Below are 26,174 nucleotides of genomic sequence, written 5' to 3' on the forward strand. Positions count from 1 at the left end.
TCCAAAAAAAAAATTAGCTGGATGTATTGGTGCAGCTACTGGGGAAGCTGAAAGACAAGAGTGCTTGAACCCGGAGGCAGAGGCTGCAGCGAACTGAGATCGTGCCTCTCCACTGCAGCCTGGACCACAGAGTAAGGCTGCTTGTGTATTTCTATAATGAAGAAAACTATTGCGGGAAAAAAAGTCAAAGAGAAATGCAGACCTTTAAAAGGTCTATCTGGAGAGAAGCAGGAATGAGGAACTCGTGGGGTCCTGGGCTGGCTGCAGACAGGAGACCCCAAGGTCCCAGCAGGAGGGCGGTACATGGTGAAGATGGGGTCCAGGCTCTTGCCAGGAAGCCTGAGACACTCTGTGGTCGGCTAAATAACAGCCCCCAAAGATGCCCATGTCATTCGCAGGACCTGTGAATGTACCACTTCCCATGGCCAGAGGGGCCACCCCCATTCTTCTAGGCCAGCCTGGCAGGGGTGCCGGGCTTCCAGCCTGTCCTTGCCCTGAGGGCTGCCACTGGCACACTCCAGACTTGGGACGTAGAGGGTGCCAGACGGGTGGGTTGTTGGGGCCACCTTCCCTGCTGTCTACACTGTGGGTCCTTCAATCTCGTTTCCTGCCCCTCACTTGTGATTCACTGATCAGGGCTACAGTGGAGAGTGAGGCCTGCCTGGGGTGAGGGGTTGTGGCTGTGGCTGCTGGATGTCAGATCCTGACCACCTGCCTCAGTGCTTTGACTCAGTTGCACAGCGCCTGGGACTTGGGGGACCAACCCTCCCACCCCCTCCAGTAGGCGTCCTTGGAAGGAATGTTTCCTGGCCACAGAGGAAGAGGTGTTGGGGCAGGGCCAAGGCGTGCTGCTCAGTCCTGCTCATCCAGGCCTGGTCACTTTCTGGGGTCCCCCAGCCCCCCGGCTCCTCTGTGACCTGCAGAGAGACCGGTCGTTGCAGGGGGGTCCTAGTGCACAACGTGGGCGCTGCATAAATGCAGGGGCGCAGGCCAGGGCAGCAGCGGCCGTGAATGCACCGCCCCTACAACTGTCGCAACTCCCCAGCTCTGTGCACCTGGAGTTTGAAACCGAAGCTCGTGAGACCCAGATCAGACCCAGAGTCACACAAACGGGCAAAAGAGGAGGACGTGGGGCTGGGCCCGGCCCGCTGGCCCCCAACTCCAAGTCTGCGCCCTCCATTCCCTCTGCCCCCCGCCAGGCCCACTGACCCCCAACTCTGAGCTCTAGGCCTCCACCCAGAACACAGTCGCGAGCGCGGTGTGGAGTAATGCGCACGGTCCCCTGAAGAGGCGCACGCCCTGCTAGGGCGGCCCCGACAACAACAATTCCATTGGTTGGAGCGCGGTCTCTGGCCACGCCCCTCACACGAAATGTCTGGAGTCCTATTGGTCCAGATCCCGGGCCCCGCCTCCCTAGCCCTAAGAGCCCGGGCGCCGCGGCAGGTTCGCTGACGCAAACGCGTTGCCTCGGCAACCGCTCCCCGCCCCCGGGGCAAAGGGGGCCCCAGCCCCGGAACCAATGCGCAGGCGCGCGGCCGCCGCACGGGAGGGGGTTCCCAGGGCGAGCGGCCTGGACCCCTAACTGCGTGCTCTTCGCCACGCCCGTCACCCCGGGGCACTGTGTGGGGGGTGCCCAGAGCCGCGACCGCCCGGAGGAGGAGGAGGCGACGCCCGGGAACGGGCCTGGCGCGGGTGCGGTCGGAGGACGGGGAGGGAGGGCCCGACCCGTGGCTCCGCGGATTTCAAAGGCGCGGGGTCACACGCCCAGCAGCCGATCAGCCCCGGCATTTGGCGACGCAGCAAATCCAGCCCTGCGGGGAGGGGGCCCTGTCCCTGCGCCGTTCCCATGCCCAGGCTGCAGGGCCTCGCCCGCCCGCAGCCGCATCTCTCTGCCCCTGGCGCCTCCCAGGACCTGTGACAGTCCGCGGGGCCTGGCCGGGGCTGCCCTGGCCTCAGCATTCTCATCTGCACAGTGGGAGCTCAGGAAAGCACCGCCTGTGTGAGCCTCCTGGGGCTGTGCAATGAATCACACACGTGCAGGGGCTTGAAACGACCCACGTCTGTTCTGTCACGGTTCTGGAAGTCAGTAACCTGACACGGGGCCTCACTGGGCTAACATCAAGGTGTGCACAGGGCTAGTCCCTCCTGGGGGCTCCCGGGAGAATCCAGTTCTTGCCTTTCCCAGCGTTTAGAGGCGCCCACATCCTTCAGCTCGGGCCCCTTCCCACTCACAGCCAAGGGCAGCCTCTTCCAGTCTCTCTCTGACTCTCACCCCACTGCCCCCTCTCATGAGGACCCTGTGAGGACACTGGGCTCCCCAGTCATCCAGGGTGATGTCCCCTCTCAAAATCCTAACTCAGTCCCACCTGCAGAGTGCCTTTCACCTTGGAAGTTCCCCTGGCCATATCCTTCCCAGGATGTGCACCCTGAAACACCCCCCTAAAAAACACCTAAGGCCTTGTGGCCGGGCGGGGTGGCTCACCCCTGTAATCTCAGCACTTTGAAAGGCTGAGGTGGGCGGATTTTCTGATGTCAGGAGTTCGAGACCATTCTGGCTAACACGGTGAAACCCCGTCTCTACTAAAAATACAAAAATTAGCCAGGTGTAATCCCACCTACTTGGGAAGCTGAGGCGGGAGAATTGCTTGAACCTGGGAGGCGGAGGTTCCAGTGAGCTGAGATCCTGCCACTGCACTCCAACCTGGGTGACAGAGCAAGGCTCTGTCTCAAAAAAACAAAACTAAACTAAGGCCTTGTTGGGGAACAGATCAGCTGTGCACCAGGCTCCCCGTGTCCCTCTGAGAGCCATCTGGGTGTCTTCTGGGCTCCACCCCCAGGTAATAGGAGGAGGAGACGACGCCAGGTGACCAGCAGAGCGCTTTGTCCACGGGCACTGGGGCAGGGCGTTGGCCTCTGGCCATCTCCTGGGCCAGCCCTGCCCCACACTTCCCTGGGGACTGTGCAGGAGCTGAACCCCAGGGAGGCAGGGCATGCACGCTGCCCCTGATACCACTCCGTCAGAGCAGGGTGGATGGCCCTGTGGCTGCCTCAGGCTCCTGGCCAGACACCCACAGCCGGGGCAGGTGGGCAGCCCCGGACTCCAGGCCACACCTGCCGTGCCCGCTCCCTGCCCCCACTGCGCGCGTCCTGGCCGTGTCCCCAGGCAGGCCGGCTGAGCCACCCGAGTGGAGTGAGTGTGAGTCAGCCGGCAGGAAGGGACGCTTGCGGCCACTTGCATCAGATGTTCCTGCCGCATGGCCCCATGGCCAGAGGTCTCAGCCCTGCAGGGGTCCCGAAATGACCCTGCCCATGGCCCTTCATAGCAAGGGACGCCCCTTAGGCTGTGGTTCTGGTCCCTGGAGGGCCAGGCAGGTGGGAACTGTGAGGTGGGGTCTCGTGGCACCCACTGCACTTGCAAGAGTGTGCAAGTGTGCACAGCCTACCCCCACCTCTTCACTCCCACATGGGCCCATGGCTGACCCTGCAAGGACCCAGGCTTGGGGCCTCTCCCAGGGACACCTGCCTCCACAGGCACACAGACATACGCCCCGATCTGCTCACACTCAGACCACCCACACCAAGGTTTTTTGTTTTTTTTTTTTTATGTTGTAGGGGAAAGGTCTTTATTGTCACCCCACCGTAAGGTTGTCTGATACAATACGGACACCAAGCTAACTTTGAATTGCAGATAAACAGGGAATAACTGGGCCTGGCGTGGTGATCCCAGCACTTTGGGAGGCTGAGGCAGGAGAATCCTTTGAGACCAGGAGTTCAAGACCAGCCTAGGCAACATGTTGAGACCCCCATCTCAGAAAATAAAATTAGCTGAGCGTTGCCGGGCGCGGTGGCTCACACTTGTAATCCTAGCACTTTGGGAGGTGGAGGCGGGCTGCCTGAGCTCAGGAGTTCGAGATGAGCCTGACCAACATAGCAAAACCCGTCTCTACTAAAAATACAAAAATTAGCTGGGCATGGTGGTGCGTGCCTGTAGTCCCAACTCCTCAGGAGGCTGAAGCATGAGGATCACCTGAACCTGGGAGGCGGAGGTTGCCGCGAGCCGAGATGGAGCCACTGCACTCCAGCCTGGCAACAGAGTGAGACTCCGTCTCAAAAACAACAAACACACACAAAGCCTCCAGACAATGAAACCCCCCATAGGATCCCTTGCTGTATACACCCAGCCGGGCCCTAAGAGGGGTGGTCAGGGTGGGCTGTATAGCCAACCTGCCTCCCTGGCTCAAAGGAGATGGGTGGAGGAAGAGGCCCAGGGCTGGCAAGTCAGGACCTGCCTGGGCACCTCCTGTGGGGCTTTGGGGACACCCTACATCCAACACAGGCTGAAAGTCGCCTTGCATTCTGCGGAACTAAAGGAAAAAAAAAAAAAAGAATCACTCTACAGAAATGAGGAGACGCTCAAGGGCTGGCAGGAGGCAAACAGGTCGCCCCCAAGGAAGCAGGCGCCGTACACCTTTGGGCTGAGGCCGGCCAAGCCTGCTCCATGACCTCAGGGGCAGGACAGGCCACCTCTAGGGAGCTGCAGGACGCAGGGCAGACTGAGCCTATGGGCCCCCGTCCCTCTGGAGTCTCGAGGTGGGGTGAGTGGTGCGGCCTCCACACAGGAGGCGTCTGTTGTCCCAGGAAGTAAGCAGGAGTCTGTCCGTCTCCTGGAGGGAAGGCCCTGCCATCCAGTGGCTGTGGGACCTTAGGAAGTACCCGTGAGGGCGGGAGGTGGCTCAGGGGTCTGGTTCACCCCGGGGCCGGCCTGCAGGGAACTCGAGCTCATCCCTGAGCCTTCTGTGTGCCCCAGGCCACTGTGCCAGGGCCCCGGGAGGCCGCGGGAGGTGGGACCAGTGGCGGGACAGCCAGAAAGGAAGCTGGGCTTGCTGGGGGTCTCCCATAGGAGTGGGGCATGGGGCCAGCACGGCCCAGACAGCCGGGATCTCCAGTGCGGGTTGCTGGGTGCACACTGGGTGTCTGTGGGGGCTGTAAGTTGGGGTCAGAGATAGAAATTGGGCAGAGCCAGCTCAGAGACAGGTGAGTCCTGGAGCTGTGAAGATCCCGGAGCCCGTCCGCCCACCCGCCACACCCTCAGGTCCGTCACCCACCTGTGTGGCCAGTTCTGGCTCCGTTCCATCAGCACCTCCCTGGGCCTGACCTGCTCCCAGTGCACCCAAAACAGGTTCTGGGCTGGGGTCGACGCTCACCTGTCCCAGGTAATGAGGCTAGCTGGTGACGAGGTGAGGTGGGGCTGGGGTGTCCCAGCAGAAGCCACCAGGCCTACCTTGGGGTGAGTGAGCCCACAGACTTCAGGGCAGGTCCTGACCCCTCCTTAAAGGAGCCGCAGCCCCTCCCGGCCAAGATCAGGTTCACCTTGGCCCCACAGGCTTGGCTGGGCCCTGCTGTGACCTCCTGGAAGAGGAAGCCACAGCCGAACCCCTAGTTAGGCCTGGTGAGGGCTCCAGGGTGGGGGACCTGGGGGGTGAGGAGAAAGAAGCCACCTGCTAGGCCAGGCGCAGTGGCTCACGCCTGTAATCACAACACTTTGGCAGGCGAGAATTCTACCACTGAACCACCCACGCACCACAATCACAACACTTTGGGAGGCTGAGGCAGGCGGATCACCTGAGGTCAGGAGTTCAAGACCAGCCTGGCCAACATGGAGAAACCCCATCTCTAGTAAAAATACAAAAATTAGCCAGGTTGATGGTGTGTACCTATAGTCCTAGCTACTTGGGAGGCTGAGGCAGGAGAATCGCTTGAACCCGGGAAGCAGAGATTTCAGTGAACCGAAATGGTGCCACTGCACTCCAGCCTGGGTGACAAGAGCAAAACTCCGTCTCAAAAAGTAAAAAAAAAAAAAAAAAAAAAAGCCACCTGCTGGAGATGCTGCCCCCCGCACCCACCTTGGCCAAGTCCCAGGTGACCTGGAAGCCATTCCAAGCCACCCCAGGGCCAGGCGAGACAGTGCGGTCCAGGGTGGTGGCCATGCCAGGAACGCGGCAGGGGGAGCCCACTGGAGAGTGGGAGGGACGTCAGTGCGTGGGGGGAGTGGCGGTCTCTGTCCTTGTGTCTGGGGGGCATGGGCATTTTCAGGTGTGGATTTGGTAGCGGTGTGGCAAGGTGCTGGGTGCTGGGGGGCAGGGGTTGAACTGCAGCAGGAGAGAAGGAGAAAGGAGGGGGGAGGGGAGGAGAGGAGGGGGGAGGGGAGGAGGGGAGGGAAGGAGGAAGGAGAGAAGGCGACGAGGGGAGGAGGGAGGAAGGGGAGGAGAGGAGCCAGAGCTCGGCTCCAGCTGATGCTGATTCCAGCCCACAGCCACACCTCATTTCCTGTTTGTCCTCCTTCTGGGCCCAGCGTCTCCCAGGCCCTCCTCCTCACTCTGGTGCTCCCCCAGGGCACCCCTGAGCTCCCTCCCAGGCTGGCTGACCCGCCCCGCAGTCATGGAGCTGCTGTCCTGGACCCAGGCCCTGCCTGTCCCACCCACCTACCTCCGGGCTGGCCAGTGCCCACCCTCACTGCCCCAGCCCAGACCACACTGCGGGAGGACCGGACCGAGGAGACGGTCACCGGGGCACGGACCAGGCTTCCTGCCTCCCGCCGCCACGCAGGCTCTTCCCCGCCCCAGGCAGGTGGGGGTCTCACTCCCAGGGCCCCAGCTGGGAGTGGGGGCGGGGACAGGGGGTGAGGCTGGCAGGGGTGGCCAGCCTCGTAGGGCCCCCAGGGGCTGGCACAGCTCACAGCAGGGCAGGGCCAGGCACGGCCCACACAGGCGGGTGGGTGACCCTCCCCTTCTCCAGGGGCCACTGGCCATCTCGTGCCCCTAGCCTGGGCCTGGCTGCCTGTCCAGGGCTGGCCTACGGATAAGGTCGACCAGAGAGGATTCTGCCTCTGTTGGGAGGAAAGGAAGGACAGGGTGCCAGCGCCCCATCCCTGTTGGTACAGCCGCCAGCACACAGAACAGTCCCGCTCAAACGTCCAAACTGTTGAGGCTGACAAACCCCTTGCTGATTATTTGGAAAATATTGAGTGTTCTCCCTGCTCATACCAGACATAAGATAAAGGCCCCATGGGGCAGACAACATAAACCAGGGGGAACCCCGCTGCTGGGATTCACCTCTTTCTCTCTCCCCCCACTCAGGGTGTGGATTTCAATTTGTGCAGCCTCCTGGGACCTCACCAGGTCAGAGCATCATGGGATGCAGACTTTCTTGGGGGTTCCATGGAATCCCCTAAACCAGGGGGTCTCACCCAAGGCAGATCCTGTCCCCAGGGGACACTGGGCGACGCCTGGGGACATCTGTGGTTGTCACAATACTAAGGGGACACCACGGTCTCAAAATTCTAAACCAGTCAGGTGCAGTGGCTCCTACCTGTAATCCCAGCACTTTGGGAGGCCGAGGCGGGCGGATCACAAGGTCAGGAGTTCGAGACCAGCCTGGCCAAGATGGTGAAACCCCGTCTCTACTAAAAGTACAAAAATTAGCCGGGCGTGGCTAACTCAGTTCCATCTGCAGAATCCCTTTCACCTAGGAAGTTCCCCTGGCCATGCCCGTCCCAGGATCTGCACCCTGAAAGACCCCCCTCAAAAGAAACGAAGGACTTGTCGCGGAACAGATCAGCTGGGACCAGGGCACAGGGCACCAGGCTCCCCGTGTCCCTCTGAGAGCCATCTGGGTGTCCTCTGGGCTCCACCCCGGGGTAATAGGAGGAGGAGGAGGAGGAGAGGAAGCCAGGTGACTGGCCAAGTGCTGGCACGGAGTGGGTGGAGGCCAGGGACGCTGCTCAGCACCTGCAGTGCCTAGGACGGCTCCACCCCAGAGAATGACTGAGCCTTGGGTGTCCACAGGGCTGATGGGGAGGAACCCTGGGTAGAACATCCCTAGAGCCAGGGGTCGTCTTCCTGTGTCTGAGCGTCCTCCGTTTTCCTGATTGCTGCGTGAGGCTTTTTTATTTTTGAGACAGAGTATCGCTCTGTCGCCCGGGCTGGAGTGCAGTGGCCGGATCTCAGCTCACTGCAAGCTCCGCCTCCCGGGTTTACGCCATTCTCCTGCCTCAGCCTCCCGAGTAGCTGGGACTACAGGCGCCCGCCACCTCGCCCGGCTAGTTTTTTGTATTTTTTGGTAGAGACGGGGTTTCACCATGTTAGCCAGGATGGTCTCGATCTCCTGACCTCGTGATCCACCCGCCTTGGCCTCCCAAAAAGCTGGGATTACAGGCATGAGCCACCGCACTGGGCCATTTTTTTGTATTTTTAGTAGAGACGGAGTTTCACCATGTTGGTCAGGCTGGTCTCAAACTCCTGACCTTGTGATTCGCCCACCTCGGCCTCCCAAAGTGCTGGGATTACAGACATGTGCCACCGCGCCCGGCCTGCATGAGGCTCTTGATGGCTCCCACCTTCTGGGGCTGTGGGAGGGGGACAGGGCCCAGGGCAGGGCCTGGCTGTGGTGCTGAGAACGGGCCTGCCCCTCTGGCCTGGCTCCCAGATCAGCTTTTCCTGTCTGGTGCCTGAGCCTGGCTGGACAGAGAGCCCAGGCACGGGCTGAGCCTTGGTTCAGGTCGGCTTCTTGTAGTCAGGGTGAATGCTGAACCCATGTGGGTCCACACTGAAGGATGGACATAGCTCCAGACCTGCACCAGGGACAGTGTACACACAGCCGCACACCAGGCAACGGTCTCACTTCCTCTGTGGACTGAGCTGAGTACCCTGGACAAACCCGTCCGTGTCCTAACCCTGGTACCTGTGAACGAGAAACTATGTGAAAATAGGGTCTTTGCAGCGATGGAACCAAGATGAGATCGCACAGAGTGAGCCCTAAACCAAGGACTGGTGTCCTTAGAAGAAGAGGAGGCCGGGCGCGGTGGCTCACACCTGTAATTCCAGCACTTTGGGAGGCTGAGGCGGGCAGATCACCTGAGGTCAGGAGTTCGAGACCAGCCTGCCCAACAGGGTGAAACCCCCACCTCTACTAAAAATACACACAAAAAAGTTAGCTGGGCGTGGTGACACGTACCTGTAATCCCAGCTACTTGGGAGGCTGAGGCAGGAGAATTGCTTGAACCTGGGAGGCAGAGGTTGCGGCGAGCCGAGATCGTGCTGTTGCACTCCAGCCTGGGCAACAAGAGGGAACTCCATCTCAAAAAAAAAAAAGAAAATAAAAAGAGGAGACAGCAGGCTTAGTGGCTCATATCTGTAATTCCAGCACTTTGAAAGGCCAAGGTGGGAAGGTCCCTTGAGGTCAGGAATTCTAGTGCAGCTTGGGCAACACAGTGAGACCCCATCTCTACAAAATGTTTAAAAATCAGCAGGAGGCTGGGACAGGAGGATCGCTTGAGCCCAGGAAGTTGAGGCTGCCATGAGCTATGAATGTATTCCTGCACTCCATCCAGCCTGGCCGAAAGAGTGAGATCCTGTCTCAAAAAATAGTAAAATAGGCCAGGCGCAGTGGCTCACGCCTGTAATCCCAGCACTTTGGGAGGTCGAGGCGGGTGGATCATGAGGTCAGGAGTTCAAGACCAGCCTGGCCAACATGGTGAAACCCCATCTCTACTAAAAATACAAAAAATTATCTGGGTGTGGTGGCCCATGCCTCTAATCCCAGCTACTTAGGAGGGTGAGACAGAAGAATCACGTGAACCCAAGAGGCAAAGGTTGCAGTGAGCTGAGATTGTGCCACTGTACTCCAGCCTCGGTGACAGAATGAGACTCTGTCTCAAAAAAAAATAAAAAATAAAAAGGTAAAATAAGAAGAGGAGACACAGACACAGAGGAAGAGGCAGAGACTGGAGCGATGTGGCCACCAACCGAGGACCACCAGAGCCCCCAGAAGCTGGGAGAGGCAGGAAGCATCCTCCTAGAGCCCTCGGAGGAAGCCAAGCTCTGCCCACACTTCTAGACCTCTGGGTTCTAGGACTGTGAGAGCATACATTTCTGTTGTTTTAAGCTCCCCGGTTTGTGGTTCTGTGTTACAGTGGCCTCAACAGGCTCACAGCACCACGCAACCCCTACGTGAGCGTGGGCGCGCGCGCACACACACACACGCACACATACACACGCACACATACACACACACACACAGACACATACACACACACACACATACACACACACACACTCTTATCCTTTCCTCCAAGCACTATTTAGTCGGCACCCTCCGTGAGCCAGGTCCGGGCAAGCAGGTCTAGCAGCTCCACCCCAGCTGGCACCTGGAGCTAACGTGTGTGTGTGTGTGTGTGTGTGAACACACACACGCACAATGAGGGGGGCCGGGGGACCTGGTTCTCTGTCCCCCCATTGCCAAGAGTCAGGGCAGTGCCAGGCGCTGGGCTGCGTTCTGGCTGGGAATTCCCCACAGCCTCCTCACAACGCCCCAGGGGTGGCTACAGCCAGGCCTCCCAGCCCCTGTGGCCTGAGAGCTGTGGCCTTCGCAGGCAGGGTCTCCCAGCTTCAGGTCAGTGGGACTCCAGCCTCTCTGAGCTCAGGGCCTGGTTGGGCGCTGTGCGAAGCTTCTGGAAACCCCTGCAGAAGAGGAGACCACAGTCCACCCACAGCAGGTGAACCCCCACTCCTTGTGTGCCCAAGGCCTGAGGCCTGGGGAGGACTTTGAACCAGGATGCTGTGGGTTGGGGGACTGGAGGCTCAGGACGGGCTGATTCTATCTAAGCCCGGTTTGGGGCCCTAGCCAAAACGGGACTGTGTTTTACTTCCTGTCCTGGCCACCATCCACCCCTTGGGCTTTTTCCCAGTGAGTCTCAGGTCCCAGTTCTCCCTGAAACGCTATTCCAGGACAGAGGAAGAGTCCTTCACAGACCTCGGTCCCCACCCTCTACTCTGGTTCCTGCCAACCACAAAGCAAACTCAGGGAGCTCACTGCTCCCCAGGCAGGGTGGCCCAGGGGAAGAAGAAAGGTGGTGGTGGCTGGTCTCCCAGCACTAGAAGGGAGTGGCTGGGACTCCAAGCGTGCTGGTGGTGCACGAGGGGGACAACTGGAGCCAGTATCGGAGAACTGCAAGAGGGAGCCATGGCAGGTTCTAGAGCGAGGGCATGATCCAAGGGAGTCAGGGTATCTTAGGCCCGGGTCGACAGGCCGAGGGAGTTACCCTGTGTGGGGCCAGGCGGCGGGACTCAGCCCAGTGCCCCGCAGGTCCCCTGAGTCCCGCCAGCCTCAGGTCGCAAAGAGAGGCCAGCTCCGGGCCGCGCAGCAAGGGCGCTGCTGGGTTCCGCAAGACCCCAGTGCGCCGTACTGCGCAGGCGTACGCTAGCCTTTTCGGACACGGCCTGCTGCCGGAGCGCGCAGCCGCACTGGGCTCCCAGAGAGTCCTCTTCTGGCTCCGCCCACGTCGTGCGCAGGGGGCGAGGCCGGGCGGAGCCTGCGTCGGAGGCGGGGCCAGAGCGGGGCCAGGCCTATAAAGGTGGCGGCGGCGGCGACGCGCCCGGCTCCTCTCAGCGGCGGCGGCCCAAAAAGCGGGGTCAGCGCTGGCGGCGGCGGCGCTGTTCCCCGCGCGGTCCGCGGAGCGGGGTCCGGGCTGCGCGACGTGGGGCGGCGGCGGCACTGCGGCCCTGGCCCGAGCCCGACCCCGGTGAGTGAGAACCCCAAGGCGGCCCCGGGGACCCCGACCCGGTAGCGGGAAACGGCCCCCGCGGAGCCCCCGCCGCCCCCGCCCGGTCCGCGCTCCCGGCAGGCCGAGCTCGGCTCACCGCCCTCCCTTTGTCTGCTCCCGCCCGCAGGGTCCCCTCCTCGGCCGCCCCCCGTCCGGCCGCCCGCCCTCGGGCCGCCCCCCGGGCCCTCGGTCCCCTCCCCCGCTGGCGGGGCCCGGACAGAAGATGGTGCAGAAGAAACCAGCCGAACTTCAGGGTTTCCACCGTTCGTTCAAGGTGAGGCCCGGGGTCGGTTTGGGGGCGCTCCGGGCTGGACCACCGGAATGGCCGGCGTGGGGGGCGCGCGGCCCGCCCCTAAGATCGGCTCCCCGGGCTCGTGCTTGGCCCCCGCCCTACACCCGGGGCTGCCCGGGCCGGCCATGCGCTGACGCGGGGTCGGTATGCGAGGATGAGGGGTCAGCAGGCCACAGTCCTCTCCCCAGTCTTGGCCACCGGGTCCTTCCTCCAGGATCCCGAAGTGAGGCTGGGAGCAGGAGCCCCCTCCCCGTCAGGGGGCCAGGCCATGTGTCCCCTGCAAGTCCCTGCCGGCTATGTTCTGGGGGATCAGCAGGCTGCAGTCCTGTTCCAGTTGCTGCATGTTGCTTATGGTGGGTGTACCCTGCAAGCTCAAACTGGTTGTGCCCTGGTGGGGAGAGGTCAGCGGGCCACAGCCCCATTCCCACCTCCGTGTGGCTTCTGGGGACTTCCTTTCAGAATCCCCAGACCGGGCTGGTCAGGTGCACCCACCCCTAGGGGGCCTGTGCCGTGGGGGAGGGGATGGGATGTCCCCTCAGCCCTGCACTTCGCAGACACCCCAGGCCCAAGTGCTGTTTCCTGTCGGAGCGGGAAGTTTCTGCGCAGCCCGGGCGGTGACTGCTGTTGAGTGCTGGTTTCAGATGAGCAAATCTGGGGGGGAAGGGGAGGGCAGGTGCTGGGCAAGGGCCCCGCAGGACCTGGCCCAGGGGACGCAGTGATGTCAGCCAGCCCGCCCCACCCCGAAGGCCGGGGTTATGTAATCGCTTCACTGGGCTTCCTTGGGCAGGACCTGTTGCCCGGTAGGGAAGGCAGGACTGGAGAGGGGGAGAGAAAGAGTGCTAGTGTGTGTGTGTATGTGTGTCTGTGTCTTGTGTGTACACACACGCTGCTCCAGGGTGGGAGGAGCAAGGGGAAACTCTGGGAAGAATTCCCAGGTCTGTGCAGCCAGCACCCCAGGGCACCACTCACCCCTGCCACCCATGCCCAGTTTTCCCCTAAGGCAGCAGGCCTGGCACCATCAGAGTGTCGGGCTGGGCGGGAAAGAGGAGGACCTGACAGTGTAGTGCTCTTTTCCCTCCTGGGGCCAGGCGTGAGCTGATACAGGGTCAGTGCATGGGGCCAGCCAGGCAGCCAAAGCACACTTGAACTTTCTAGATGGTTCCAGCCGCCTCCTGCCAAGGCCTGCTGACTCGAGTCCCGCAGCCAGACCTAGAACAGTGGGGCCAGGACCGCCCACACTGCCCGGGACTGTGGGCCGGCCTCTGCATGGCCAGGGCAGCCCGGTTGGGAGCTGGGAAGGTGGGCATCTTGGTGGAGGAGGGCCTGGCAGGCAGTCCCGGCTGGGAGGTGTTCCTCCAGGTGGCCGGGACCGGTTGCTCTAGGAATCTCCCCCCACAGCCCCCACCACTCACGCCTGCTCCCTGGATTGGGGCCACGTCTCCTGAAATACCCTCCGTGCCTCCAGCAGGCAGCAGCCCAGCAGGAAGGCACGTCTGCAGGCGCCTTGGGTTCTTTCCGTTTACAGACGGGAAAGTGAGGTTCCAAGACGGCAGGCGTGTGTGCCTGGGGTTCCCATGTACACGGGCGAGGAGGCCGTGGAATCTCATGGTGGAGTCTCATGGTACCCCTCCGCCGTGGTGGCTCGGGCTGTCCATCTGTAGCTTTGCTGAGTTGCAGGCTGTGGCTGGCACGGGGGAGCGGTGGCCAGACAAGGCCAGGGGCTCACGCTGGGCTCTGTGGCCCCTCAGGTCCTTTCACTCTTGTGAGCTCCCACAAGTTGGGGGCAGCTGCCTCCTGTCTCACCTGTGACAGACCTCAGGGCGAGGTCACTAGGCCAAGGTCAGACAGCAGGTGGGCGCCAGTCTGGCCTTAGACCCTGGTCACCGGCCTTGTGGTGGCTGCCCCGGGGCCACCAGGGGCCTCCAGCCAGGAGCCTTGTGGGAACGCTGACTCCCCATGGGGGCTCGTTGGAGCCCCCCTTCCTTCCCTCCTCCCCCAGCGGCCTCCTGGCAGCTATCTGCCCAAGCCAGGGTGGGTGGGGAGGCAGGAGGGCAGCTTGGCTCTCGGCCCCTCCCAAACTCTGCCCTCTGGCCTCCACCCATCTGCTGGCCTCGGGTCTCCCGTGGGCTCCACTGGAGTCTTGCTTCTGCTGAGCCACCCTCCTGTTAGAGCCCCACTCAGGCTGTCTGGGGCCCAGACAGGGACAGTGACTTGGCCCAGAACACCCAGCATCCTCACTGGGACTGGGAGCCCCGCCACCTCCGCAGGCCCCTCCCGCCTGGTTCACCTGGACAGGTGAGGCTGAGTGAGAGCTCAGTAGTACAAGGAACCTGACCGGGCCTCAGTTCCCCAGCTTCAAAGGCCTGGCCCCTTGTAAAGGGCCACAAGTCCCCATGCTGGGCCATTTGCTCTGTGGAAACGTGATATGTTCCAACCATCTTCCACCGGGGCAAAGTCTCCCCTAACCTGCACTGTTCCTTGCCCCCTGGTCAGGGTCTTGCTCCCACGTTCCTGGGGCTGTGTTGTTTCTTGACCCAGCCCCAGCCTGCCCAGAACAGCAGGCCTGGATTTGAAGCCTGGCCGCCAGGGTCCAAGGCGGGTTCCTTAGCTGGGTACCGGGGCCCACCAGGGCTCCCTCCAGGAGTGTCTGGCACTGAGATGGGAGTGCAGGATGTGGTCTGGGCAGGGCCTGGCACACTTGTGCCTGTGGGTGCCTCTCCCGTGAGCCCCCAACACCGGTACAGCACTGTGTGTACTGACTTAGTAACTGGTAGCTGCGGGGTTGGGGGACTGGAAGCAGATGAGCCTGTGGTGGGTGAGGGCGGGCTCCGACGCACAGAGCTGCAGAGGGAAGGTGTGCCGGGCAGCCACGGGACACAGGCAGAGGAGGGCAGGTGCCCAGGCTTGGGTGGGGCAGAAGGCAGGAGTGATGGAGGCAGAGCCCCCACCTTCAGCAGGCCCCAGGGCACCAGGCACTGAATTCTCACCCTGCCAGCCCCAGGCACTGAGCAAAACGGAGGGGAACAGCTTAGGAGAAGGAGAAGTGGTGGTGTGCCATTTTACATGGGGGAAACTGAGGCCCAGGGAGGACTGAGCTTCCCTGAGATGGTCCAGGAGGCCGTGGGAAAGCAGGCACAGCCACCAGGCTGGCAGCCCGCCCAGTGACTCACCTCCCTCCCTCTGCCCCGCCGCCTTTGATCCGCACGACCCGCCCCAGAGGTCAGCCATCCCCATTCTGTGGACAAGCAGACGGAGGTGCAAGACATGGCTTGGGCCCCACAGTGACTCAACCCTGGCATCAGAGGCAGGGTTCCCAAGAGCCATCTGCTTGTGTCTGTCCTCTCCCCGCAATGCACCCCTTTCCCAGAGGCCCCCAGGGCTCTGTGGGTGGGAGGAGATCTTCCCCACTGCCCCATGTCCCCGCGGCCCCGTGGAGGTTGGGGCCCATCTGGGGTGGGGCCATCCTGGGCACTGCAGGGTGCTGAGCAGTGTCCCTGGCCTCCACCCACTGTATACCAGGAGCTCCCCCAATCAGTCACAACCACAGATGTCCCCAGACATGGCCCAGTGTCTCCTGGGGGACAGAATCACCCTCTGGGTTGGCAAATTCCATAGACCCCCCCCAGGAGACTCTGCGTCTCCTGATCTTTCCTTGCTGAGGTGCTAGGAGGCCGCACACCTTCCACATGTGGCCCACGCCTGCGATCCCAGCACTCTGGGAGACCGAGGCAGGAGGATCGCTTGAGGCCAGGGGTTTAAGACCAGCCTGGGCAACATAACAAGACTTTATCTCTACAAAACATAAATTACAAAAAAAAGAAATCCACACACACACCGAGTGTGGAGCAGCGAGGAGGTGAATCCCAGGAGCTGGGGCTCCCCTGGTTTATGCTGCCCGCCCGATCGGGAGTTGATCCTGGTGTCATGTGAGCGGAGACCGAGTTGATTTTTTCATAATGCTCAGCACAGGGCTTGTCAGCCTGGACGCTGTGGCACTGGGGCAGGATAGGTCTCCCTGCTGCGTGGGGAGGGATGGGGCCTGAGTGCCTTTCCTCTCCTCTCCCCTGCAGGGGCAGAACCCCTTCGAGCTGGCCTTCTCTCTAGACCAGCCTCACCACGGAGACTCTGACTTTGGCCTGCAGTGCTCAGCCCGCCCTGGTGAGGGGCCTGAGGGGGAGGAGGGCACGGGGCAGCCGCTGTCGCCGCCATGGCAGTGGCCAGCCCCTGCAGGGGGGTGGGGGCCGGCCGGCCAGGGCCATGTCCTGAGCCCCCTGGGCGTGCCTCCTGGAACAGACATGCCCACCAGCCAGCCCATCGACATCCCGGACGCCAAGAAGAGGAGCAAGAAGAAAAAGCGCGGCCGGGCCACTGACAGCTTCTCAGGCAGGTTTGAAGGTGAGCAGGGATGGCGGGCACTGGGGGAGCCGGGAGTGGGGGAGAGCCGGGGTCCCTCTCACGCCCGCCTCGCTGCCCGGCAGACGTCTACCAGCTGCAGGAGGATGTGCTGGGGGAGGGCGCTCACGCCAGAGTGCAGACCTGCATCAACCTGATCACCAGCCCGGAGTACGCCGTCAAGGTGGGCCCGCGGCCGCGCCCTGGGGAGCCCAGCGCCTTGGGATGAGTGGGGGGAGGTGGAAACTGTGTGTGCCATTCCGGCTCCCCGTCCTACAGCCAGGAAGACCAGTGTCTAAAAACGGCCACCGGGCCCTGAGTCCAGTCGGGAATGACAGCGGCGGGAGTGGCCCCGTCTGGTACCAGAGTGGCCACCAGAGTGGGGCCTTCAGTCAGAGGCACTGTGCCCACTGGGTCCCCTGGGCAGTCCCTGCCTCTGAGCCATCCCCGAGGGTACATGACAGTTTGGTTTCAAGGATCAAAATGCAATGTCATATCCCAGGGCCCAGAGGGGCTCTGCGTTTGGAGAACCTCAGTGCAGGCCCGTGAGAGCCCCGTGTCACCCTAGCCCCAGGCGGCTGCCAGACCCAGGGTGTGACCGAAGGGCTGGGAGCAGGAGCCCTGTTGAGGCCCTGGTTGTCACCCTATGACCTTGCGGGCCGGTTGGATCTTGTATTCCAAGAAACCTTCCAGGCTTCCCTCGTGACCTGGCATGCGGCTCCCAGGCTGGGTGGGGTCCCGGGAGGGCTGGCTGCCTGGGAAAGAGGGCCAGGTGTGCCCTGGCGAGCAGGGCTGGCCAGGAGCCTGTGGGGCCTGGTGGACGGCCAGGCCAGAGCTTTCCTCTGAGGAGGAGGAGGAGGCGGAGGAAGAAGGGGGTGGCCAACCTGGGGAGGTTACTGGCCAGGTGCTGGGACCACAGTGGCAGCAGGCAGGGACAGACGCAGTACAGTCCCGGCCTCCTGGGAGCCCCCAGGCAGGCCAAGACGATGGTGCAGGAGCACGAGGCCCCTCCGGAACACTTCTGCACAGCAGGCGTCCCTCTGAGCACAGTCCTCTCCTGGCGGCCCCACAGGCATCCTTGCTTCCTATTGTTTGACAGATAGGGACACTGAGGATTGGGGGTTAGGCAGCCTGACTCATGCTGTGTGGCCTCTGGGGGTTCCTAATTGGTGTCTCAGAGCCACCTCCCTGGTCATCTTGCCACCTTGACCTGGTGTGGTCAGTGCTGGGATCTGGAGAGCCTGGGGGACTTCCTGCTGGAGGTATTGGCCACTGATGTCCGGTAGTTGGTCCGGCCAGGTGGCGGGGAGGAGGAGGTGTCCTGGGCAAGTCAGAGAGGCGAATCGCTGGGACCTGTGGGTCTGAGGAGCGTTTCATTCTACGGGGACTGGGGTGTGGGCCTTGTGCCCTCAGCGGGAGTCATGCTGCCGGAAGCCGCCTGGGGGTCCCCTGGTGCCATGAGGCTGCTGGCTGGATGCCGAGCCCCTAAGCTGGGACCTCAGAATAGGCCCCTTCCATGCCAGGAGGGGCTGTGCCCCTCCCTGAAGCAGCGTTCTAGCCGGCCACCCCAGGGACAGGACGAGGTTGTTTTATCCAGAACCATCTGCAGTGCCCGCTGGGCTCAGCTTTCGGCAGTGGCCTGGGCGGTGGTATTTCAGGACACCCTGGCATCCAGTTGTTCTCTTGCCCCTCGCTGGGGCAGCTTTGTTTCTCAGTATAGACACAGGACTGCAGAGACAGGAGCCAGGGACTCCAGGGTGGAATGCCACATCCCCACTGCCACCAGGCCATCGCAGTGGGCAGGGAACCCTGGGCAGAGTGCTCAGGCAGCCAGCCACCCGCCCAGTGAGAGGGGCTAGTGTATCCAGCCTGGGAAGAGGGTCCCAGCAGGTGCCAGGTCGGGAGCCACAGACACTCTGTGAGTGAAGGTCGTGGGGAGCACCTGGAGCTGCTGGGGACAGTGCGGTGGCTTCCTGAGGCTCTGGGGCTCAGGGAGGCTGGATCCACCAGTGGCTGGGGCAGCCAACCAGGGCGGGCCCCAAACAGATACTGGCTGAGGCGATGGGCAAGTGTCTGCCCAGGCTGGCTCGGAGCCGGGGAGCAGGACTTGGTGCTGTGGCCACATGTGAGGTGGGGCCTGGTGGGCTGGCAGCCAGGTGTCCTGAGGCCTCCCTAGTTCTATGGGTCACCAGGGATCCGCCTCGTGGGGACAGAGGACTACAGCTGACTGTCTCGGGGTCAGGAAGGGTGGCCACCCAGGGCAGGGCACCCTGACGTCCTGTGGGGGTATTTTGCAGAAGTCCCAAGTCCCAAGTATGTCTCTGAGGGCTGTCAGGGTCACAGGTGGAGAGCAGCCCCCACTGGCTTTTTTTTTTTTTTCAGACAGAGTCTTGCTCTGTCACCCCGGCTGGAGTACAATGGCATGATCTCAGCTCACTGCAACCTCCACCTCCCAGGTTCAAGTGATTCTCCTGCCTCAGCCTCACAAGTAGTTGGGATTACAGGTGCCCGCCACCACACCCAGCTAATTTTTGTATTTTTAGTAGAGACGGGGTTTCATCATATTGGCCAGGATGGTCTCAATCTCCAGACCTCATGATCCACCCGTCTCAGCCTCTGAAACTGCTGGGATTACAGGCGTGAGCCACTGCACCTGACCTTTTTTTTTTTTTTTCCTCTTTCTTTCTTATCCTTGACTTGCAGTAAATTCCAGGCCCCCATAGGTGAGCCCAGCATTCTCTCTCTTTTTTTTTTAATTTAGAGACAGGGTCTTCCTCTGTCACCCAGGCTGGAGTGCAGTGGCACCATCATAGCTCACTGCTAACTTAAAAAACATTTTGGGGCTAGGCGCGGTGGCTCACACCTGTAATCCCAGCACTTTTGGAGGCTAAGGCAGGTGAATCACCTGTAAGTCAGGAGTTCAAGACCAGCCTGGCCAACTTGGTGAAACCCCCCGTCTCTCCTAAAAATACAAAACAATTAGCTGGGCGTGGTTGCAGGCGCCTGTAGTCCCAGCTACTCAGGAGGCTGAGGCAGGAGAATCGCTTGAACCTGGGAGGTGGAGGTTGTGTTGAGCCGAGATTGCGCCATTGCACTCCGGCCTGGGCAACAAGAGCGAAACTCCATCTCAAAAAAAAAAACACCACCACCACCAACAACAACAAAAACATTTTGGAGGGATGGGGTCTGGCTGTGTTGCCCAGGCTGGTCTTAAAACTCCTGGGCTCAAGCGATCCTCCTGCCTCAACCGCCCAAAGTGCTGGGATGACAGGCGTGAGCCGTGCTTTCTAGAGTTGCAGGGTATAAGTGTGGTGAATTCCAGCCGTGGCAGTGGAGCTTCTGGCCCCTTCTCAGCTGTGAGCATCCCGCCAACCCAGGTGCTGTGTCCTCTTGCCTGTTTCAGATCATTGAGAAGCAGCCGGGCCACATTCGGAGCAGGGTTTTCCGGGAGGTGGAGATGCTCTACCAATGCCAGGGACACAGGTAGGTGAGCCACCCTTGCCACAGCACTGGCCTGAGCCGTCTTCCAGCAAATGAAGGGCCTGAGCACCACGTCACCCCCAGCAAGCATCTGTAGGGCACCCAGTTTCCCAGGCCCTGCGTTCCCCTCCCTGAAGAAGGCTGGCTGGCAGCCCCAGGCAGGCAGCGTGAAGCGGGCCTATTGCCCAAGTCCCAGCCTCCAGTGGACGGGCCAGCACCAGGAGGGTGGGCCCCTCCTAGGCTGAGCAGCAGGTACCCAGGGACCTCAGGAAGCCTCAGCTCCTGTCCTGCCCCCCACCCCACCCCAGGAACGTTCTAGAGCTGATTGAGTTCTTTGAGGAGGAGGACCGCTTCTACCTGGTGTTTGAGAAGATGCGGGGAGGTACCTGCGGGCTCCAGGCTGTGGGGAGGGAGGGAGCTGGGAGGTATTATGGGATGGGCGCCTAGTGCCACCTGCAGGAGGGGGCTTGTGGGGTTTGAGTGTCCTGCCCACATGGTGGCTCAGGGGTAAGGCCTTTGGGCCAGAGGAAGCCGGTGTGGGGGCGTCCCCTCCAAAGTGGAGGTGGGTGCGGGCCTTGTGGGGACTCTGAGGTGACCTGTGTGTTCCCCCTGTCCTGCCCCGCCCTGCCCAGGCTCCATCCTGAGCCACATCCACAAGCGCCGGCACTTCAACGAGCTGGAGGCCAGCGTGGTGGTGCAGGACGTGGCCAGTGCCTTGGACTTTCTGCACAACAAAGGTGGGTGGTGAGCCCGCCCTGAGTCCCCTAGGGCCGCCTGCAAGGACTCCTGGAAGACCCCCAGCCCCTCACCCCCTCGTGGTTCTGTGGCTTCTCCCCCAGGCATCGCGCACAGGGACCTAAAGCCGGAAAACATCCTGTGTGAGCACCCCAATCAGGTAGGCCGGCCGCGGCAGGGGGGCCCCGCGGCAGGGTGGCCCCGCAGGAGGGGTGGCCGCGTGGGACCCCAGGCTCACGGCCCTCTTGGCCCCTCCCAGGTCTCCCCCGTGAAGATCTGTGATTTCGACCTGGGCAGCGGCATCAAACTCAACGGGGACTGCTCCCCTATCTCCACCCCGGAGCTGCTCACCCCGGTGAGGGCCCGCGGGCAGGCCTGGGGGCTCGGCTGCCTGCTCTACGGTTGCATAACCTCGCGGAGCCTGGGCCGCTCCGCAGTTCCAGGCCGCGGAGCTCGGGTTTCCGCTTAGCAACAGCCGCTGATTGGTTGGGCGGGATGACGCGGCGGGGCCTGGAGGAGGTGCCCCCGCCCGCCGGTGTTTGGACGGGTAGGGCGGGGCCGCGGCGGGGGTGGGGCGAGCTCTGCACCTGCTGATTGGGCGGGGCGCGTTCCCGGCCGCAGCTGATTGGTGGGGTGGGGCGGGGTCGGAGCCGGCTGGCGCAGGTGACCCGCAGTTACCCGGGCTCGGTTCCCACGTGATGCCGGGAAGCCCCGGCTGACGCGCCTGTCCCCCGCCCGCAGTGCGGCTCGGCGGAGTACATGGCCCCGGAGGTGGTGGAGGCCTTCAGCGAGGAGGCCAGCATCTACGACAAGCGCTGCGACCTGTGGAGCCTGGGCGTCATCTTGTACATCTTGCTCAGCGGCTACCCGCCCTTCGTGGGTCGCTGTGGCAGCGACTGCGGCTGGGACCGCGGCGAGGCCTGCCCTGCCTGCCAGGTGCGGCGGCACGCGCACCCTCCTCTCCTGGGCACCCTCTTCCCCCGGACCTGCCCTGTGCACCCCCTAACCCCAGGGGACCTGCCCTGTATGCCCTACCCCCTGATACCATCCACAGGGCAGTGCCGCCCTGTCCTCCAGTTTCTCGAAGGCTTTTCAGGTTTGCCTGCCCAAGGGAAAACGCAGACAGGGTTCAGAGAGCTGAGAGGCGGAGTGAGGTGTCCGGTTTGGGGGGATCAGGCTCAGACTGCCTGCCCGCTGCTTAAGGCTCAGCATCTGTGGCCTGTGGCCCTTGGAACCAGGTCCTCCAGAGCTGCCTTTTTGTAACTCCAGCTCCAGTTGGGTAGAGCCGACTCTACGGGTCCGGCTCCCAGCCCCCTCCACCCCAGGTGTGCATGGTCAAGGGCCTCGTGGTGGTTGGGGTCCTGATGGAGCCACATGTCAGTGCACAGTATCCAGGTCCTTGGGCAGATCTAAGCTCCCCTGTGTCCTGTGTCCCCAGAACATGCTGTTTGAGAGCATCCAGGAGGGCAAGTATGAGTTCCCTGACAAGGACTGGGCCCACATCTCCTGCGCTGCCAAAGACCTCATCTCCAAGCTCCTCGTTCGCGACGCCAAGCAGAGACTGAGCGCCGCCCAGGTCCTGCAGCACCCCTGGGTTCAGGGGGTGAGTGCCAGCCCCAGGGGCGCCAGGGAGGGTATGGGAGGCTGCAGGGTGGCCTCAGAGCAAGCACGGGAAGCCGCGAGGGTGTAGCCTGGGACTCTGAGATGCATTGAGGTCTGAGAGCGCAGGCTGTGCCCTGGGATGAGGGTTGTGGCTGAAATCCCCGCCACCCACGTATGGGCCATGCACGCTGGCCAGGCCGGCAGCTCCCAGGAGCAGCTACTCAGAGAACCTTCCTGGAGGGTGGTGGGGACCTACATTCCGCAGCAAGCTGGAGTGAAGCGGGCAGCGAGTCCAGCTCACAGAGACCCCAGCCTGTCGTCAGTTTCAGGCCCAGGCTCTGCCCCCCACCCTTCCCTGTGTGGCCTCTGATCCAGGCAGAGTCGGGTGTTTTTCCTGCCAGAGGTCATCTGAGCCGAGCTGCCACCCCAGGGAGTGGGGATTTACTAAAAATAGAAGCTGGGGTCACTCTCTGTCCCCAGGCAAGGGGCTGGGGGCCTCCAAACTCCTTCCAGAAGCATCCAGAGACCCGTGGGTTAAGAGGGGGGCGGAGGTGGGTTTGGGATGGGAACAGCCGGGAGAGGTAGGGCCTGGGGCTCTGCTCTCCACCCTCACGGGGTCTTGCAACACCAGGCCTCAGCCTGGCCCAGCCTCGGGTTCCCTGGGCAGGTGGACATGGAGCCTCGCCATAGAGACCTCGGGGCAGGGACTTGGCTCCTGGGGCACCCGGGTGCACTTCTGGTCTCCGGTGGGGTCCTGGTGATGGGATAGGGATGGCATCCCTTGGCCAGACACCCCTCCTGGCACCCCAGGCGGCCCCAGCTGCTCTCCAGCCCTGCCCCTGCCCGCTCTCGTTGCAGTGCGCCCCGGAGAACACCTTGCCCACTCCGATGGTCCTGCAGAGGTGAGGCCTGCAGGGGTGCTTGGGACCCCAAGTCCAGGGGGCAGGGTTTCCAGGTTCAGACTTGGGAAAGGCCCGGAGAGCTGCTTTGGGGTGGGGGCTGCAGGCAAGCCTGGGGGCTGCAGGCAAGCCTGGGAACTCCGTGGAGATCCCGGTGGGGCCCTGGCACGCAGAGGAGCCCCAGGGTCGGGGCTGGGAGGGGGCATGAAGCCCCTTCCCCCAGACCCTTGCACAGACCCCAGCGGTCCCCTCAGGGGCGCCTCCTTGGTGACCACCTACCCCCACCCCATTTCCCAGGAACAGCTGTGCCAAAGACCTCACGTCCTTCGCGGCCGAGGCCATCGCCATGAACCGGCAGCTGGCCCAGCACGACGAGGACCTGGCTGAGGAGGAGGCGGCGGGGCAGGGCCAGCCCGTCCTGGTCCGAGCTACCTCACGCTGCCTGCAGCTGTCTCCACCCTCCCAGTCCAAGCTGGCGCAGCGGCGGCAAAGGGCCAGCCTGTCCTCGGCCCCTGTGGTCCTGGTGGGAGACCGTGCCTGACCCTCCCGTCTCCCCTTTGTACATAGGTCGCCCATCCCCCAATCAAATCTAAAGGTTTTTTAAGCTATCGCCAGCCAGTGTCCTGCGGGCTGCCCCTCCTCTGGCTGGATTCCCAGGCACTAAGCTCAGCTGAGGGGGGGGGCGTTTTATAGAAGGTTTTTGCTTTTGGGTTTTTCTTTCCTGTTTCCACCCCTCCCCCTCATTTTTTCCTTCGGACGGTTAAAAGCAATGCAGACACCCGGGGAGGTGAGCAGAGGGTACGTGGCTGGGCTTGTCCCCTCCCCGGCCCCCAGCCCTGCTCACCTGTACTGTGAAGCCCCCAGGTCACCTGTACTGCCCGCCATCTGCCCACGTGGCTTGCAGTGACTCAGGAGAGCAGACCCACATCGTTCGCCATCTTCCAGAGCTGGGGAGGGGCACAGGGCCCTGCCCGTGTTACCTCCCAGCCGCAGTATTTCAGGGACAGGCTCGTCCCTCTGCCCCTCACCCTGACAGCACCCCTGGTGGCTTGGTTGGGGAGGGGAGGACCTGCCTGTCTCCAGAGGGGCCAGGCAGGCAGGTGGAGGGCAGCCCAGCCACCCACCCCATGGGATCCCCCAGCCCTTCACCCACGCCTGCCTTGTCCCCATGATAGTTGACAATCGGGGCTTCCTGCAAGGCCTGTCTGTCCAGGACTCCTGGTGGCCAGATTCGGCCTCCAACCTTGACCTTAAACTGCAGCTGACCCCAGGGGCTCGCCGCTGCCCCTCTCCACCGCTCCAGGGCCTGAGACAGCAGGACCCCCGCCCGGCCTGAAGCTGTTTCCACTGCAGCAGGCAGAGGGACTGGACGGGCACTGTCAGCCAATGTGGGGGGTCCTGAAGACACCCCCTTGGGGCATGCAAGTGCCCCTTCTCAGGGCTCAGTCTGACCGTGGCCACGTCCTGCCTCGTGCCGCCCCTCGGGCCTGACCTGGAAGCTCTGTCAGCTCCGTCCTTGTCCTTAGAGCAGGGCCCAGACCCCAGGGTCTGGCCGAATCCCCACCCCCAGGGCAGCGTTTTTGGTCTGCCACCTTCAGGAAAATGGCCGGGGCCTTGGCCTCCCTTCGGGCACCCAGGAATGGAGGGGCTTGCTCAGTCCCCCCACCCTCCACGCTCCAACCCCTGGGGGCTGCGGAGCCTGCTGCCCCTGCCTGCGGGGGGGGACGTTCTATGCAATACAGGGTTCCACTTTAGAAGTGTGCGGGGCTGTGCTGCGGGGGCAGCTAGGGTCACCACCCGCCCTTCCCAGCCCAGTCCCCAAACTCCACGCCTGGGGCAGCCCCCTCTGGCTTCTAAATCCGTGGTCGGGATTCCTTGTGTTTAGTTTTTTAGTTGTTTTTTTTTAAGGAAAAAAAAAACATCGGTTGACTTTGCTTCCCTGTTCTTGAAGAATACTTGAATGTCGGGGGGTCTGGGGGTGGGGGCCTCGGAGACTGTCTGCCTGGCCCTGCTGCCCCTCCCGAATCTCGTACGATGGTCACAGTCCGGTGGCCGTGGGGGTGCTCTGCCCTCCCTGGTCCCCACTGCCCATATCTGTGGACTGCCCCTTCCAAAGACCCCTGGGGGGTGGGGCAGGCCGCCCACCCCCCTTCCCCTTCATGTCTCGCCCGTCAGTGATTCTATGTTTTGTAACGGGGGATTCTCTGCCTTTTTGTATAAAAGAACAAACAAACAGACCCCCGCCCGCTGCAGGCGCCCACAGCCATTGCGTCTGAGCTGCTAGCAGCTTTTTTTTCCCCCCCCCCCCCCGAAGGTGGGACAGTCGCTTCCTCCTCCCTCCCCACGCCTGTCGCATCCATGTGCGACCTGGAGGACTGGTCAGAACCATTACTGTGAACGAGTGAAGATCCTGGAGAACCCTGGGCCCCAGGCCAGCTCCCAGCGCTGGGGGACGGTGAACCGCCATGTGTTAATGTTACGATGTTTTTAAAAGACAAAAAAAAAAAAAAAAAAAAAACCTCAAAAGTTTTTTTTAAGTGGGGGAAAAACATCCAAGCACTTTAATTCCATTGTACCAGGTGAACTGACGGAGCTCAGCAGTTTTCCTTTACACCAACTGTCAATGCCGGAATTTTGTATTCTGTTTTGTAAAGATTTAATAAAAGTCAAAAAACCTGCTGTGTGTGCCGGAGTTTAAGTTTTCTGTCACTGCATAAGGAGCTGTCCCCAACCTATTGTTCCAAAACCACGTTGTTGCCCATGGTGCTGAGTCAGGAGTTTTGAGGTGGTGCGCTACTGTGGGGTCTGTCTCTGCCCCAGGATGCCTGGATGCACCGCTGGGAAGACAGCGGCCAAAAGCTGAGCTCGGCTGGGCGCGGTGGCCCATGCCTGTAATTACCCAGCACTTTGGGAGGCAGAGGCGGGTAGATCACGAGGTCAGCAGTTCTAGACCAGCCTAATCAACAGGGTGAAACCCCATCCCTACTAAAAATACAAAAATTAGCCGGGCATGATGGTGCACACCTGTAATCCCAGCTACTCAGGAGACTGAGGCAGGAGAATCGCTTGAACCTGGAAGGCGGAGGTTGCAGTGAGCCAAGATCGCGCCACTGCACTCCAGCCTGGGCGACAGAGCGAAAGTACATCTCTCAAAAAAAAAAAAAAAAAAAAAAGC

The 26,174-nt window shown here is 62.0% G+C and overlaps 1 protein-coding gene across 2 annotated transcripts; it reads left to right on the forward strand.

Annotated features, from left to right (window-relative positions):
* Positions 1–11,418: 11,418 nt before the first annotated feature.
* MKNK2 (MAPK interacting serine/threonine kinase 2) lies at positions 11,419–25,678 on the forward strand. Of its 2 annotated transcripts, XR_002724736.2 has the most exons (15): positions 11,419–11,578; positions 11,727–11,873; positions 15,962–16,049; positions 16,185–16,286; positions 16,370–16,467; positions 19,687–19,766; positions 20,072–20,145; positions 20,396–20,500; positions 20,603–20,658; positions 20,758–20,853; positions 21,240–21,434; positions 21,768–21,823; positions 21,937–22,101; positions 22,959–23,002; positions 23,297–25,678. XR_002724736.2 is itself a non-coding variant. In XM_023183594.2 (14 exons), the coding sequence occupies exons 2-14, from the start codon at positions 11,823–11,825 to the stop codon at positions 23,538–23,540; spliced, it is 1,398 nt and encodes a 465-aa protein (XP_023039362.2). In that variant the 5' UTR covers positions 11,419–11,578; positions 11,727–11,822; the 3' UTR covers positions 23,541–25,678. The 2 variants fall into 2 exon arrangements, 1 of the variants encoding a protein (XP_023039362.2); XM_023183594.2 differs by lacking the exon at positions 21,768–21,823.
* Positions 25,679–26,174: the final 496 nt, after the last annotated feature.

This window comes from Piliocolobus tephrosceles, chromosome 21, assembly GCF_002776525.5.
Source record: "Piliocolobus tephrosceles isolate RC106 chromosome 21, ASM277652v3, whole genome shotgun sequence".
Lineage (NCBI taxonomy): Eukaryota > Metazoa > Chordata > Mammalia > Primates > Cercopithecidae > Piliocolobus > Piliocolobus tephrosceles.